This window comes from Bos javanicus, chromosome 13 (genome assembly GCF_032452875.1).
Source record: "Bos javanicus breed banteng chromosome 13, ARS-OSU_banteng_1.0, whole genome shotgun sequence".
Taxonomy (NCBI): Eukaryota; Metazoa; Chordata; class Mammalia; order Artiodactyla; family Bovidae; genus Bos; species Bos javanicus.
Genome location: NC_083880.1, coordinates 55,216,664 through 55,233,774, shown reverse-complemented (window position 1 = coordinate 55,233,774; position 17,111 = coordinate 55,216,664). Strand labels below are relative to the sequence as shown.

The 17,111-nt window shown below is 56.5% G+C and overlaps 1 protein-coding gene and 1 long non-coding RNA gene across 3 annotated transcripts in view; one reads left to right on the top strand and one right to left on the bottom strand.

The window, feature by feature from the left end:
• CDH4 (cadherin 4) overlaps window positions 1-7,398 on the top strand; it is a 479,881-nt gene extending 472,483 nt beyond the window's left edge. The window contains exons 11-16 of the mRNA XM_061436991.1: window positions 106-248; window positions 674-907; window positions 1,738-1,971; window positions 2,144-2,283; window positions 2,929-3,093; window positions 3,659-7,398. Of these exons, the coding sequence (XP_061292975.1) occupies window positions 106-248; window positions 674-907; window positions 1,738-1,971; window positions 2,144-2,283; window positions 2,929-3,093; window positions 3,659-3,865 (1,123 nt within the window). The 3' untranslated portion in view covers window positions 3,866-7,398. The remainder of the gene's footprint in view (window positions 1-105; window positions 249-673; window positions 908-1,737; window positions 1,972-2,143; window positions 2,284-2,928; window positions 3,094-3,658) is intronic.
• Window positions 1-17,111, bottom strand: part of LOC133259453 (uncharacterized) — a 34,458-nt gene that overhangs the window by 15,107 nt on the left and 2,240 nt on the right. Inside the window, exons 1-2 of one of the 2 annotated variants that reach the window (XR_009740395.1) lie at window positions 12,611-15,621; window positions 11,536-11,625 (exon numbers count right to left, since the gene is read on the bottom strand). This is a non-coding gene — a long non-coding RNA (uncharacterized LOC133259453). Of the gene's footprint in view, window positions 1-11,535; window positions 11,626-12,610; window positions 15,622-17,111 lie in introns of those variants that run through there. The other variant, XR_009740394.1, reaches the window with a different exon arrangement.

The following is a 17,111-nucleotide window of genomic DNA, read 5'->3' as shown; positions in this document are numbered from 1 at the left end:
TGCTGTCACTGGCCCAAGTGGGAGGCCCCAGTGAACTCAGGGAGCAAGTGGGCAGGCAGGAGGGGCTCCCCCAGCCCCTCACCTCACCCCTCCTCCTTCCTGCAGATACTCAAAGCTTTCGGACCCGGCGAACTGGCTACACATTAACGCCACCAATGGCCAGATCAGCACGGCGGCCGTGCTTGACCGCGAGTCTCTCTACATCAAGAACAACGTCTATGAGGCCACTTTCCTGGCAGCTGACAATGGTGCGCCCAGGGGGATGTGCTGGGTGGGGGGACTGTGAGCTGGGTCCCCTTGGCCACTGGTGCCCCGGAGCCCCTCCCTCATCCATTTGAAGCCCGCCTCAGCCAAAAAACACGATTGTTACTGTCAGGTTGGAGATGCCACCAAAAGGCAGGACCACGGTCAGCAGAGGACAGAGGGAAGAGCTCTGGCCAGCCAGCACCAGTCCACCCACACCGTGGGCCTACACTGAGGCAGGGGCTAGGCTTGGGAGCTCCAGGATGACCACACGGCTGCAGGCATGTGCCACTCATATGTGGTCTACAACTGAGTTGCTGTGTATATCACACAGCAGAGTCAGTGTATGGGGCCATGGGGTGTGTCCTGGGCAGGCCTGTGCTCGTGGAGCCCAGGAGTGACCGCGTGACTGCCCATGTCCGACCCACAGGGATTCCCCCGGCCAGTGGTACTGGGACCCTCCAGATCTATCTTATCGACATCAACGACAACGCCCCCGAGCTGCTGCCCAAGGAGGCACAGGTCTGTGAGAAGCCCAGCCTCAATGCCATCAACATCACAGCGGCTGATGCTGACGTGGACCCCAACATCGGGCCCTATGTCTTCGAGCTGCCCTTTGTCCCAGTGAGCGTGCGCAACAACTGGACTGTCACCCGCCTTAATGGTGAGCCCACCATGGGCACCTGCCCACTGGCTGCCCGGCTGCCGGGAAAGTCAGACCAAGTCCAGAGGGCAGCCCCACCCGGGCCTGTCACCCGGGAAGCAGGAGCAATGCAGTCAGGAGTCAGTCTCACAGGGGCCACACAGCCCTCTCCTGCAGGGCAGGGGCCCTGCCGACTCCAGGGCTCAGCCACCAAGGAGGCCCCAAAGCACGCCCCAACCTTGTCCTTTAAAGAGCTCCACGTGACCATTCTACCACTGTAACCACACGTGACTGAGACCACTCCCTGAGCCAGTCATCAAACAATGGGGACCCCAACACCACCATGTTCCCTGAGGCACTTTCCTAGCCATGGTCTTGGTGGACAGGGCTTCCAAGTTCTGGAGTTCTGATAGCATTTACTTGTTCCCCAAACCCTTGCCAACACAGCATTATCGTTTTAAAATCATTTTTCCAATTTCTTAGCCAAAATCACTGTTTCCACTTGCATTTTATAACTACCAGTGGACATTTTTTCATCTATTTGCCATTTTTTGCGTCTGTGAATTATCTGGTCAATGTCCTTCACTGTTTTTCTTTGGAATAGGTTTTTTTTTCCCTAACTGACTTGGTAGAACCCTTTCCATATTAAGGAAATAATTCCTTCATCCCACATGTTGCAATTGCTCTGTTCCTGAATTGCCAAGTCTCTTAACCTTACAAGATGAGAGATGTGTGTGTCTACGTGTGTCTTAGCCAGACAGGCCGAGCCTGTGCCTATTTGCCTGCGTTCGTCTCGCTCAGGAGGCAGGGCTGGCTGCCCACTGAGCAGAGCGCACCCTGCCCCCACCCAGGTGACTACGCCCAGCTCAGCCTGCGCGTCCTGCACCTGGAGGCCGGGGTGTACGACGTCCCCATCACGGTCACAGACTCGGGGAACCCGCCGCTGTCCCACACGTCCATCATCAAAGTCAAGGTGTGCCCATGCGACGACAACGGCGACTGCACCACCGTGGGCGCAGTGGCAGCGGCCGGGCTGGGCACGGGTGCCATCGTGGCCATCCTTATCTGCATCGTCATGCTGCTCAGTGAGTGCGGCCGGCGGGTCCTGGGGGAGGTGGGGCGGGCGGCACCCTACCCACCAGAGTCTGCCACAAGCCGGATCCAGACTAGAGGCGTGGTAATGGACACAGGCTCTAGTGGCCACACGTGCCTGCCTTCCACACACACACAACCTGCTCACAGCAGCCCATCCCACAGCCATGGTCCTGCTCTTCGTCGTGTGGATGAAGCGGCGGGAGAAGGAGCGGCATACCAAGCAGCTGCTCATTGACCCCGAGGACGATGTGCGGGACAACATCCTCAAGTACGATGAGGAAGGGGGCGGCGAGGAGGACCAGGTGAGGCTGTGCGGACCCTCCCGGCCCCGCCAAGCACACCCATGGGGGCCCTGGGACCTCCTCTCCTCAGCCCTGTGCCCCCACCCGCACCTCCCTCAGCATGCCAGGGCTCGTTGAGGGGGACCTGGGAGCTGCTGGGTGGGCCTCACTGGGGATTTGGGGTGAGTCTTACCAGGCTCAGCTGGTCAAGAATCCACCTGCAATGTGGGAGACCTCGGTTCGATCCCTGGGTTGGGAAGATTCCCTGGAGAAGGAAAAGGCTACCCACTGCAGCATTCTGTCCTGGATAATTCCATGGACAGTATAGTCCATGGGGATCACAAAGAGTCAGACTGAGCGACTTTCACTTTACCCCATGAAAGCTCAGGGATCCTTGTGAAGTGGGGTAACACTGGTCCCGGGTCAGGGACGTGGTACAGAGCAGGTGAGGGGTGGACCCGGGTTGGGGAGGGCTGGGGGCACAAGCCCCACGTGTGCCTTGAGGACAGACAGGATCTGATGGACAGAGGCAAGGCAAGCCTTTCAGAAAGGACAGACCAGGTGATAGAACCGGACAAGGATGCACCCCATGGACCTCCCTGGTGTGTCTGCCTGCTGTCCCCCACCCCCACCCGGACCCCCTCGCTGACTCCACCACCCCCCCAGGACTACGACCTCAGCCAGCTACAGCAGCCAGAGGCCATGGAGCATGTGCTGAGCAAGGCCCCTGGGGTGCGGCGGGTGGACGAGAGGCCCGTGGGCGCCGAACCCCAGTACCCAGTAAGGCCCGTGGTGCCCCACCCGGGAGACATCGGCGACTTCATCAACGAGGTGGGTGCTCCGGTGGGGGGGCAGGGTGGGCACACATGCTCACACGGACCAGAAAAGCTCACTTTTCGGTGAGGGGGATTGGCATGAGGAGGCAGATTCAGACCTGGGTTCACTGAGCCCTGCCTGGGGGGTGTGGCGGGGGAGCAGGTCAAGCCCCTCCCCTCAGCATCCCCACTGGGAATGGCCTAGGAGGTGGGCATTCATCCAGAGCGGCCACCTGACCACACACTTGAGTCCCCCTCCTGACATCTGGGATCTGAAGTTCCAGCCAACAGGGTCCCTGCCTTTGCTCATCCCCCCGTCTTGATACTGACCCCAAGGTGCCCACCTGACAAGTCCACAGGCATCAAGGGTGCACCCCACCTCTGCCGCATCTTCCTTTGTGGGAAAGAGGGGGACGGCGAAGCCAGTGTGTGGCCGCCTCCCCCGCCAGGCCAGTCTGCAAACTGTGCTCTACTCTGAGCTCTGAGACACCTTTCACGGACATGCGGGAGACTGCATGCGGGGCCCCACCCCACATCTCCAGCCCCCCGCCCACACTCTAACCCCGTTTCTGTGGCCCCAGGGACTGCGCGCAGCCGACAATGACCCCACGGCGCCCCCGTACGACTCGCTGCTGGTGTTTGACTACGAGGGCAGCGGCTCCACAGCGGGCTCCGTCAGCTCCCTGGACTCCTCCAGCTCCGGAGACCAGGACTATGACTACCTGAACGACTGGGGGCCCAGGTTCAAGAAGCTGGCAGACATGTACGGAGGCGGCGAGGAGGATTAACGGGCCTCCCTGCCGGACGCAAGGATGGATGGACGGACGGACGGACGGGAGGAGCAGGACTGGAGGAGGCAACGGGCCTTCCCGACCCCTAAGGCCATGTCACTTAGTGGTGGGGGTCCCCGCCCTGCCCCCGCCCCAGCTGTCTGGCATGAACACTTGACCCGCGGCTGACTCAGCACTGAGGAGAGCAAGAGGCACTCTGTCTTAACTTGAATTTCTTAGGACAGAAGCACTGTTTTAAAAAAAAAAATGAAAGTGCCTTTTGGTACATGTATCAGATTCCCTCAAACTCAGGAGCGACTAAAAGCAAGCAGACAGACCCCCCACCCGGTCCTGAGCACCCCCAGCCCTGGCTAGTCCCAGCTCTGAAGGCACCAATTAAGGAATTGGAAAGAATGTGTCCTTTTTTCTTTTTTTTGATCTTTTATCAAGAAAACAAATGGGTGACTCGCTTGATAATTGACAAAGAAGAACAACGGGTCCAAACCCCATCAGCCCCTCTGAGTCCTCATGCTTTGCTGTCCACAGTCAGGGTCTCCTACCCCATGGGGTCCCCAGGTCAGCTCAAAGACCTACCTTCAGCTTCTGCAGCAGCAAGTCCCCTGGGTGTGGGCCAGGCCCATGGACCCAAGACCCACTGTGCACTCTGACTTTTGCCCTGACTCCCAGAAGCTGGAAACAGCTGGGGCCGTCCCTGATGTCCCCCATGGCTGCCCAGGGCCCCCAGTCAATCATTAGGCCTCCCCCAGGGCCAACTCTGACCCTGAAAGACACCCAGGTCCCCACTATCTTTGGTCCAAGAGAGTACGGTGTCCCAAGAACCCACAACCAAAACCAGCCAGCATCCCACCAACCCCTGGCATGAGCCCTCCACCCTTTCAATAAGACTTCAAAGAGACCCCAAGTCAAAGGCCCCCACACACTCACCAGTCCAGCCCCCGAAGGCTCTGGATGTCTCTGGCCACTGGCAGGGCTGCACCGACCACAGGGAGAGCTGATGCTCACTTGGGGTCCAGAAACCAGCACAGCCAGCGGGAGACTCTGGAGTCTGCCCCAGTTCTGCCCCTCTGGACCGGTCTCTGGAGCCCGGGAGCTGACGAGGATGGCAGAAGTCTGCTCCAATGCCGGGACAGTCTTGTCGTCCGTTCGGTCCATCCCACACATGTCTGGGCCACGCCCGCCGGGAACAGTCTCCTTTCCTTTGGACCGGTATCAGCCCCCAGCAGCTGCTGGGCCAGTTAGCTGCTCAAGCTCTCACACCTGGACGTGCCCTCTTGACGGGCAGTGTGACTCTCAAGCCAGACTCCAGGCTCAGTTCCACAGGACAGCAAGAGGCACCGCGTCCCAAGGACCCACCGGAGCCCCTGCTGTGTTTGCCGGGGTTGCGGGGAGTGGACAGCTAGAGGGGAACGGGTGAGAAAATGCCCTGGGGCAGCTTCTCCCCCAAGCATCACCCAGGGATAGCCTGTCTGGTGTGAAGGCATCTGGGCTGGCTGGAGAGGCCCCTCCAGGGGAATCCTCACCTGCTCTCGGCTCCCCAGCAGGACTTGGCGTCAGGCCTGCCCTGGAGCCCCACCCTGGGTCTGCTCCTGGGGTCAGGCCTCCAGAGGACCTGGGACAGGGGTGCACATACTCCCCATGTTCTCCATGGAGAGGGTCTTTGATCCACACCCCCACCCATGGCCTGCCCCCAATGCCATGGTCATCCTCTTTTCTAAACAGCTTCAGCCTCGAAGATGAACTTGAGTGTACGTGTGTGTGTGTGTGTGATCCGCGTGGGTGTGTCCCCGCTGGACGTCAGGGTCTTCCCCAAACTCCTCGCTAACTCCATCCCCTCTCCCAGGGCTGAGCTGAGCTGGGGAGGCGACTCAGCTTGTGGTCTGAGGGAGGCAGGTCCATCCTGACCCCGTCCACAATGGCCCAAGGAGGGACGAAGGGACAGGTAGACAGAGGCAGCAACCGCTTGGGTCATGTGCTGATGCCCCCAGGCAGATAGCCCATCTCATAGACCTAGGTGGGTAGCCTGCCGAGGTGGGGGATACCCCCTTCCTGCTATGCAAATCGCTCGGGTTCAGATAGCCAATGAGGGCTGTCCCAGCACCTAGAGGCATGGCCATTTGAGGACTGCTAGTGTCCTCAGGGTTGGTGAGATGTGAGCTGGAATCTCGCATTTGTTTTTGCAGTCTAAGTTCTAAGTATGAATATGGGGTGGGGGACCCAGACAACTGTGGACTCTCCCCACTGGACTCCTGAAGCCTCTTTGGGTCCCCAGGGTCCTGGGCTCACCCCAGGGATGGGGTGCCAGGCCCAGCCCACAGCTCGTTGTCCTGAACACCAGCCCCCCAGCCTCCCTGCAGCTCCTCTCCCCCTCCTCTCATCACTGCCAGGCCCCCACCCCACAATCTGTCTATGTTACACAGGCCCCATCCCTGCTCCCAGGCAGCCAGAGAGCAGCCCCTCCTCACTGCCACCCAAGACAGCCTCTGGAGACCCCTACCCTCTCCCAGAAGCATCTGGGAACTCTGTCCCAACCAACGGTTAGCATTAGCTACACAGTCAGTGTCAAATGTTTCTCACGTAGCTTATAGATGTGACAGGTCCAGACCAGGGGGTGCAGCCAGAGGAGGCCTGGACTCGGCGCGGGCGAGGTGCTCAGGCAAGTCCTGTGCCCACAGAGATTTTTGTTCTTGTGACCAGGACTCACCTACAAGGACACTCCAGTCTCAGGCAGCAGGCATCCCCAGCCCGGAGCCCCAAGCCTATCGGGCCTTGGCAGCCCTTCCCCATGGCCCAGCCGGCCTTCCCCTTCTCGTGTTCTCAGAACACCCAGGTGCCAGGCCTTCCACCGCCAGAGGGTCAGGGTACCAGCCAGCCATCAGGCTTCCCTACTGTGAGCACCACTGACCCACCCGGGTCTTCAAGACAACTCTGTTCTCTCTGAGGGGAAATGTCAGGGAGGAGAGTCTTGGGTTTTGTCACGGCTGAAAGGAACACCAAAAAAGCAAACACAGTCTCCCCCACGAAGAGCGCCCTGTGAGACAGCCCCCGGCCACGTGGTGTATATACGACAGGCCCCGCAATGCCGGGATCCGTGGGGGGACCACCTCTGTGTATAATTGGAACGCGTCTCGCTTTTCCTTTCTCTCTCCTTTTCCCATTCTGATCTTTTTTTTTTTTTTTTTGCATGTTTCTTTTTGACAATGGACAACATGTGTAGCAGCCCGCATGACTGTGGTTGTTCTGGGGAAAGATACTGGAGTATGATATATTCTCACTGCAACTGAGCATCGCGCAGTTAGACAAATGTTCCAACTTTTTTTGTAATTGTCAACAGCACAACTATTTTGTATTGTTGTTTGTATCATTTTGTACCAAAAAAAAAAAAAGGAAAAAAAGGGAAGAGCGTTGATGTTTTCAATGTGTTTTTAGTGCCAGGCGGTCTTGGTTCCACACTGAGCAGCGGCTCCGCAGGGTCGTCATGTGCGGGAGCGGACGCTGCTGCAGGGGAGTAAATAAAGCCCCCCTTTTACGCAGTCGGCTCACCCTGGTTTGTTTTTCTTCGAGTGTCCCTATGAACAGCAGATGGATGAACACAGGGGCTTTGGTGTCAGGAGTGGGACTTGCTCGCTCGGCAAACATCTCAGCACCCACTGTGTCTCGGGCTCCATTCTGGGCTCCGAGCACAACCCTCAACAGAACCAGGCTCCTCCCACAGGTCAGGCCTAGGGGTGTGGACAAACAAGACCCAAGCGCCACGCATCTAAATATGGTAACGTTCCTAGAAGGTATAGACCAAGCTAACAAACTGCTAAACAAGGTGCGTCCCACCCCCTGCCTTGGCAGACATACCTTCGTAACAGCAGGAAAGGCCTGGGTCAGGTTTAGGATTCTCCTGCCCCTCTGATTCTCTGTGCGCCCCCCACCTTCTCCCCACCACAGGGGCTCTTCATTCCAGCACAAACTACACCCCCAGCCCCATGCCGGCCAGAGACCCCAAGGCAAGTGGGTCCAGTCCTCAGATGCTCTCACAGCGCAGCCTGCACTTGACTACTGGCCCGAGTCTGAGCTGCACTGGCTCACAGTTTGCTGGTCAGAGAGCCACACAGGGGACCCTCAGGGACACTGCTGGACTCGCTGGGGCTCTGCCAGCCTCAGGGAAACAGCTCGGAAAGGCTGAGGGGTGCCCAGCTCAGCCAGAACTAAGTGATACAGTCAGAACCCACAGAGGGAGCCCCAACCACCCCCACCAGGCCTTTCTGGGGCTCAAATCACAGCTAATCACAGGTGCAGCTGACAATCACAGGCACGATTAACACTTGCCTCTAATGACATTCACAATTAGACAACTGCTGTGGGCCTGGGATAGGCAGTCAAAGAGGGGTGGGGCACAAACTCCTTGTAATCAGACCCCTGGGGCAAGGGCCAGGGGCAGGGCTGGGGAGCGGTCATTCTGCTTAAAGTCACTCCTCCCAGCTCCCCAAGTGGCTCAGTAGATTCTTTACTCAGCAGGTAAAGAATCTGTCTGCAATGCAAGAGACCTGAGCAGGAGATTAGGGTTAGACATGGGTTTGATCCCTGGGTGGGGAAAATACCTTGGAGGAGGAAATGGCAACCCACTCCAGTATTCTTGCCTGGGAAATCCCAAGCCATGGGGTTGGAGGCAGAGGCCTGGCTCGAACAACCACAAAGGCCAGCCTGGGGTCTCTTGGAAGCCAGGCAGCCCCTTCTCTGACCCCATGGCCTATCCTTGGGTCATTTTGCCAGAGAGAGGTCACTATCCTCACCTACATGTGGACACAGGTCCAGGAGGGCAGTGAGAGCAGTCAGTTCAGGTGAGCACTGGCAAAGCCCCTGGGGCCTCAGCTGCCCCACCAAGGAGGCCGGGTTCAGCCAGGAGCTGGGGGAAGGGGCAGACTCTGGGACCAATATGCTGGGGGATGCACACAGGAGGCCACGGGAGGCAGTGATACCGGCTGGCCCTCCATATGCCCCAGCCACATGGCAGCCCCCACCATGAATCTGATGCCCACCCCTGAGAAAGTGTCCTTGATGAGAGAGGAGCCTGCGCAGAGGAGGAGCCACGGCTTGGAGAGTGACAGAGAACAGGGCCAAGAGACAAGGAGACGGCTGTGTGGGTGAGGGCAGGATGTGGGGGGGAGGTGGTGGACTGACCCTCATGGAGGCCCTGTTCCAGCTCAGCCCAGGCGTGGGGAGGACCCGCACTCAGCTCTGGCCACATGGCTAGATGCCCTGGCCGGCAGCAAGATGGTCTGGAGCTCAGGGAGAGGTCAAGTGGGATGGACGGGGGGTGATCAGGGCACAGTGGAAAGTGGACACCATGAGAGGAAGCAGTCACATGTCCCAGGAGGCAGTGATAAGGGACAGAGCAGAGACTCAGGACTAAGTGAGAACCCCCAGGTTGATACTGGTGGGCCCTATGGATGGACAGACTGGTGGGCAACTGCACCCCCAGGAGCTGCTTTTGGAACCCAGCAGAATCCTGTGCCCCTCCTTCCCCCACCCCCCCCCCACACACACAAAGGCCCCTCCACACCCCCTGCCTCTCTCTGTAGAAAAGCTGAGTCTCCCAGACCTCCCAGAGTCACAAAAGAGTGGCTCCAGCAGCTAATGAATACTATATAGTCACAGACTCAATGTTGACGCACGACTAAAATTGTCAGCAAAGAGATGCTACACACCCATGTCAACAGCTTCCACTCTGAGAATATGGCGCCCTCTGTCAACATGCAGGGCTTCCCTGATAGCTCAGTCGGTAAAGAATCTGCCTGCAATGCAGGAGACCCTGGTTCAATTCCTGGGTTGGGAAGATCCGCTGGAGAAGGGATAGGATACCCACTCCAGTATTCTTGGCCTTCCCTTGTGGCTCAACTGGTAAAGAATCCACTGGCAATGCAGGAGACCTGGGTTGAAAAGATCCCCTGGAGAAGGGAAAGGCTACCCACTCCAATATTCTGTCCTGGAGAATCCCATGGACTATACAGTCGCAAAGAGTTGGACAGGACTGAGCAACTTTCACTTTCACTATGTCAACATACAGAAGTTACACAAGATGGACTTCACCCCTGATCCCACAGAAATGGAATAATTTTCAGACAAGTGGGGATTTGTAAGCAGCTCTTTGCAAGAAAGAGCTCTTTGCAGGAGGCCCTTTCACCTTGTCACTTTAGAAATTTATATTGTCACTAACCTCAAACCAGGCACCCTCATGCTCTGCTCATCTCTGGCCCAAGTACATCTTTCAAATCTTTGATCACACAATCCCTGGCCTAACCTGTTGGGTCTCTCCATGGATCAAAGACATAGAAAGGAAGACTAAGCAATTAATAGATAACCGGGACTCTATCCCAGCTTCCCCCTTCAGTAATCTCATGAACAAAGTGCATGAACAAGACAGCAACTAAGGAAAGATCACAAGAAGCCAAAAAGCCTGCAGACAGTGGGGGCTGGCCCCTATCTCCATGATTAACTGACCTCACTTCCTCTTTCCCCCTTAAAACCCTCATGACCAAGCAGAATCTCGGGACTCCGTTTTGGGGGACAGAATCCTTCCTACCCAGATTGCTGGTTTTCTGATTAAAAGCACCATTTCCATTCCTGCCAATACGTGCCACTCCAGTATTGATTTTTAAGCAGTGAGCAGCTGGACCTGAGTTCGGTAAAATTTTCACTTAAGAAAAAAAATAAACTTTCACCCTGAACCCAATTTTAACTGATAAACACAAGCTGGGTGCTATCTCACAAGAGCCCAGAGCACTCTCAGCTCTCTTAGGCTCTCCTGGCTATCCCTTCCTGCTCTCCCATCCTCTCTCAACCCCTAAGTGCCCTCTCCCCCAACACATAGTCCTCCCCCATCTGCTCAGGGATATGCCCCCAGGAGCTGCCCACCATCCCAACAGCCCAGAGCCAGGTGAAGGAGGTGGAGGAGGGCTCAGTTGCCACAGATCTGCCCCAGCAGGCCCGTCCACAAGGGCAGGGGTGCTGCCAGCTCACTGGACCTACCCCCATGGCACCCAGGGCAGGCCTCTCAAGCACAGCCCTGAAGCACCTCAGTCTGGGGAAGAGGGGTAGTGCATGGGCACAAGCAGAATTCTCTCTCGACCCTCCATACTGCAGCTTGAAGCAGCCTCATCAGAGATGGAAGGGCCCCTGAGCAAAGGTGGGGTAAGTAGTTCAGTCAGTCCCCTTCGGAGGTGAGGCTGAGGCCCAGAGGTTCCCAGGGGGGCCCATCCTGGAATGAGAGGGCCTGATGACCACCCTACACTCCCTGCACCTTCTACCCTGGCCGGCAGCTCCCCAGAAGCCTGAATGGCAGTAAGCTCATCCTGACCCAGGTCGTCAGGGGTTGGATTGGAGTGGGGGACACTCTGAAGCCTGGGGGCCTCCTAAACACTAACTCACCTGGACAGCATCAGGCCTCACCAAATAAGGGTCCTCAAGGTTGACCCTGAGGAAGCAGGAGGCCCTGGATACTCACTAAAGGGCCAGGGGATGGCCAGGTGTCAGGGTCACTTGCCCACAGCCTGTCATGTCCACTCCCTCTGCCCTCCCTCCCAACCCACGTGCTCTATCACCGCCCCCACCCAAACAATGTCCACCAATCCTGTCCCCACCCCGCCCCACCACACACACACACAGCTGTCCTGACTCACATGTGACTGAAGGGCGCTGTCCACGGTGCTGACTTTCAGCTGTCTGGCCCTGCCCGTATGGCCTCAGGAAGCGCCCATGGGAACTTCTGCCTGTTTGGGAATAAATCACCTGCTTGGGAACTTACCTCAAAGGCAAGAACTGCGACAGAGAGGAGAGAAGAGGTCTGGCCCTGCTGAGCTCCTGCCACAGGGACACCACTTCTCCTGGCCCTCCCCTTCTGGGCCAGGCAGTGGGGAGGGGGCCCAGCAGCCTGGGCTCCATGTGAGCAGCCCGCTGCCTTGCATGCCTGGGAGGCTCTCGTGGTCCTCAACGCTCGGATTCCTCTGTGTGCAGAGGTCTCCACACAAGATGGTCCTTCAGTTCTCACCGTCTGCCTCCTTATGGGATTCCTTCAACAACTTCACTACTGAATGTTCATGGGTTTTACCTCAAGTTTTCCCCCAATCTGTGTCTACATCTTGGCAGGGCAGTGATCACCCTGGCTGTCCCCACTGTGCTCCAAGCAGCAAGTGTGGCCTGACCCAAAGGAGCTGGCACCCCAGCTGACAAGACTCGCTAACCAGCGCCCCCCCTCCCTGGGGCAGCAGTGAGTGTGTAGCCAGAGTCTGGCCAGAGTCCAGTTTGGCTCCTCCTGGAGCTTCTGACCTTGGATAAGTTCCCTAAAGGTCTTTGGGCCAACACCACCTGCCCAGTGGGTGGCTGGGAAGATGAAGATGAACTGAGAGCAGATAAAGTCCAACTGCCCATGAGCACTTCAGAGTGCCCAGGGGCGGGCAGGCACCAGGGGACCCACACTGCAGGGCCAGCCCCCAGGGATGAGTGCTATGGTCAGCAAGCAAGCAGGGTGTGCACAGGTTGTGCACATGTGTTTGTTCACCAGACAGGCACCATCTCCCTTCACCAACCAACCGGGCAGCTGGTGGGCACTGCACCCTGGCCCTATTGACTGAGACCTCCACCCACCACCAAATGCTGTAGAAGACTCTGGGGGTGACTTAGGGAGGGGGCAAGAAACTCCCAGAAGCATGCTGGCCCCAGTGGCCAAGCAGGGGGTGGGAGGTGAGCACTCTGTACCTGGAGCCAGGACTGGGTCTATGCTGGCAGCCTAGACTTTTCCTTCCTTTTAAATTTCTGGAATGGTTGCCATGGAAACTTAGAGGCTGGCAGTCAAGAGCAGCTGAGGAGAAGGCATAGTTGGGCTCCGATCAGCTGGGCCTGAGGCTAGGTGGGGCCAGTCACCTGCACCCCACCCCTCCAACTCTGCAGAAAGAAAGAAAACCTGGATTCTCAGCCTCTCTCGGGAAGTTACAGGACTTCTTTCTGGGTTGGGGACCAGGCTACAGCTATGGAAGAAGTCGGGAAGGGCCAGTGACTATGCCTGGAGCAATCCAGCAAGTCTTTCACATGCCCTTTGCAGGATGGTGGGTGCCAGCCCCTGCCCTGCCTCATTCTGTTAGCAGGAAGGGGGTCCCTGGTCACTCTGGGCGGCTGGTCAACTACAAGTGGTGAACAGAGATGGGCCAGGCCACTGCAGGGCCTGAGGACGTACCTCAGGCTATGTGTCTGCTTCCTGCCTGCTCAGCTCGGGCCCCAGGACTTCTCACATGGGAACCCAGGAGGCCCGTGGGAAGGACCTTTGGGTGGCCCAAAGGCTTGACTACTGTTAACAGGGCCTGGTCCAGTAACAGCACATCGAGTGCCCAGCAACAAAATCCTCACCTGACCAGAGAATGAGCACAGGGGGACAAACTGGTCATGAAATGCCTCCCAACTCTGCGTAGAAATTCAGGCCAAAAGGGAGGGGACTGTACACAAAGACCCCTGCCCACCACCCAGTCCTACAAGAATCAAGTCACCAGCACCACAGTTGCTGACTTGCAGCACAGCCCAACAGGAATTCACGGCAAAGACCAGGGCAAGGCGCTTTGTGCCCTGGGGAAACTGGCAGGACTGGCCTTCAGGTAGTCAGATATTTTTAGGAAAGAATCTTAGGAACCCAGTTTCTTGCCTCTTCCCATACTGAGAAAAGCACTAAAACCATTAACTAGAGACCTACTCAAAGACAACAGTTATCTCCCACCAAGCTGTGTGCTTGGCTGCCTGCACCCCACGAACAAAGTCACATACATGGACTTCCCTGGTAGTACAGGGTATAAGACTCTGCCTGCCAATGCAGGGGGCACAGGTTCGATCCCTGGTCTGGGAAGACTGCACATGCCACAAAGCAACTAAGCCCGTGGGCCACAAATACTGAGCCTGTGCTCTAAAGCCATTGAGCTGCAACTACTAAAGCCCATGCTCCGAGATGAGAAGCCACCCTAAAGAAACGACCAGCCCATGGGCATCAACAAAAACTCAATGCAACCAAAAACAAATAATTTTTTAAAAGATCACTTATGCTGCCCCTCCCCTCATCTCCTTGAGACATCCTCAGAGCCCTCTGAGAAGCTGCCTCCTAGATTATAATCTGCAGATTGGCACAAAAACTTTCCATTTCTTTCTCAGACCTGACCAGTGTTTTCACACACAGTTGCATGCCCATGCTTTTTAATAACATTTTGGTAGCTTCACTGGAGCATTCTGGGGGAATGGAGAGGTCCTCCACTCCCACAGACCTGGGGGGCAGGCACACAGCTGCCCCTCGGGCAATCAGCTTAGTAACGGGCCCTCTGGGCTCTAAACCCAGGGCGCCAGCCAGGTTTCCGCCCCTCCCCAAGGAAGTGAAGATGGAAACCACACTCTGAATAGGTGGGCTTCACACCTGCCTTGGTTAACCCTCTCAGCCACCCTGGGGTTGGGGGTGGGGGTGTTACTACTGTCTTCACTTTAGAGATGAACAAACTGAGTCCCAGTGGGTGAAAAAGCTGCATCCAGAGGAGGGGACACAAGCCCCAACTCCCTAGGCCAACCTTGCCAGGAACCCAGTGAGGGCAGATGAGGTGGGGCGAGGCCTGAGGACCCCACCCCTTCTGCAGGTGCCCAAACGAGGGGCCTGGGTCTGGTGCTGTCGCCTCCCCCTCCCCCCACGCACCTCCTTCCCTGCATGACTCCCTTCTTCCCCAGGCTCATCTCTTCCAGAAAACCCTGCATGCTCTCACCCACAGTTGGCAGAGGACCCCCTCCCCAGGGGCAGTCCCTCCCCTCCTCTCAGGGGGGAGGGGTCCTTGGCCCAGCCAGACTTGGGGACTGTACCTGGCTTCCTCGCTGAGTTTCCCCTGGGAAGGGGAGAAGGGCAGGGACCATGAGGGTGGGAGTAAGGAACACTTAGGCTCCTTCCAGGGTGGGGTCTGTAACATTGGGGTGGGGTGGGGGTGAGGAGGTGGTCCTCGGTCCTTCCCTAACCTCCTAGGAGCCGGTTTTCAGGGCCTGGCTGCTTCTGCAGGCCTGGCTGAATTGACAAGTGAAATTCTTGCCACCACCTTGCCCTAGCACCTCCGAAAAAGGCTCACTACTGGGCCGTCAGGCGTGGCTGGATCTAGGTGCTCCAAGACCACCACCCTTACCTCTGTACTGGCCTCGGTTTCAGCCATGCTCTCCAGAAGCAGCAGCCAGAGCTGACTTCCTACCAGCCCCCAAACACGTAGAGCTCGTTTCTGTAGAATGCCCACAGGCCTCCCCTGCACCCCTTCCCCTCTCCCACCTCCTCTGCTCCCCCTCCCTACATCCCACAGCTGCCCCCTGCTCACACCCTCTCTCTTTTCCTTAGCGTGCGCCATCCCTCCACCACTGCCTGAGACTGCTGCCGCCAGCACCAGCAGTCCCTAGGGGTCATTTCCCATCTTTAAAAGGCCCGCCTTCAGCTCCTGCCCCTCTTCCCACACAGTCTGTTCCCAAGCTTATATACACAGCTCAACCCCCAACCCATTCTCTCTCCATCACCCCCTCCTCAGCAGCATCCCACCTGCAGGGCATCCCTGGGGGCAGGGCAGCTGCCCACCACTCTATGGCGATCCTTGCCCCTGGCCTGATGATTAACCGTGTGCTGGCCTGAACCTTCACGTGGCACTGGCGACTCTGCAGCCACATAAATTGTGCCATGCCCCTGCCCTGGGCGTCACTCCCAGACACCGTGGGCCTCCCTGGCCTTCCCTTCACCTCAGGCCCAGCACTAGCGTCTATTCATCTGAGCTAATGCCCCAGGTTACTGACCACATCAGTATAGTAAGTACCCTACTTACGAATGAGTCCCATTCCGAAAGCACATTCATAAACCCAATTTGTTCAAATTAGCCTAGGTACCCTTCTACAATGGGAGACCTTCAGATCTGCTCAGAAGACCAAACTGCTCAAAAATAATATAGTACTGCACTGTAATAGGTTTACAACACTTTTCACACAAAGAACACATAAAAAAACAAACACAAAAAATAAAACTTTTAATCTTACAGGACAGCACCTTGAAAGTACTACAGCTGTCATATACAGGCTGGCATTGAGTGAGCAAGCAGGGAGAGTTACTAACTGGAGCAAGGAAAGGAGGTGGGAGATGGTGGAGCCAAAAGATAGTCAACAATAGGAGACGGAGGGCAAGTTGCAATTTCACTCACATCTGACATTGACGGAACGCACATTAGCATCTTTGAAAGTTCACAACTTGAAGGTTTGTATGTAGGGGACTTACTGTAGCTGGTTCCTTTTACTCCCGGGTATTACTGCATTGAGGGCTTCCCAGGGGATGCAGTGGTAAAGAATTCACCTGCCAGTGCAGGAGATATGGGTTTAATCCCTGGGTTGGGAAGATCCCCTGGAGTAGGAAATGGCAACCAACTTCAGTATTTTTGCCTGGAGCAATCCATGGACCAAGGAGCCTGGCAGGCTACAGTCCATGGGTCACAAAGATTCGGACATGACTAAGCACACACGGAAGCATAGTTATTTCACTGAATAAATAACCTCCGGTTTGTATGCGTTCACCTTGATGGAGTATGTTTACATAGAGTGACACAGTTCCTCAGGTGTTCCTGCCATGTCACACAACGACAGCACGTGTGCAGTTTCACCTGCCCGGGGCACCCACAGTGTGATACCACTGATCTTTATAGAGTTTGAGCCAATGTGGGCACCTGTGACAACCTGCTGTGGTTTTCACTTGCTCCTCTCAGATGACCAGTAATGGTGAACACCTTTCCATTCATGTATTGGCTCACTGGCATGTCTTCTATGAAGCACCTGTCCAAGGGTCTCGCACATTTCTTAATGAGTTGTCTTTTAACTGCTCAGTTGTGAAATTCTTCAATTAATGTATTCTAGACACGAGTCCTCTGTCAGGAGTACACACCACAAATGTCTTCTGGAAGTCCTTGGCTTGGCCTCTCTCTGTCACAAAAGCACCTTTTGATGAGCGGATCTGTAAGCCCCAATTGTCCAATCTTTTCTCTAGAGTTTGTGCTTTCTGTGCCCTTAGAAATCCCTGCCCACTCCCAGGTCACAATGATCTGTGACATCTTCCCCCAGAAGCTCTGCAGTGTTAGCCCCATTTTCAGGCCTATGGTCCATCTCTAAGCCACACGTGTGGTGTGAGGGTAGAGTCAAGGTGCACATCCCCCATCAGGGATCTGCTTCACACCAGCAAAAA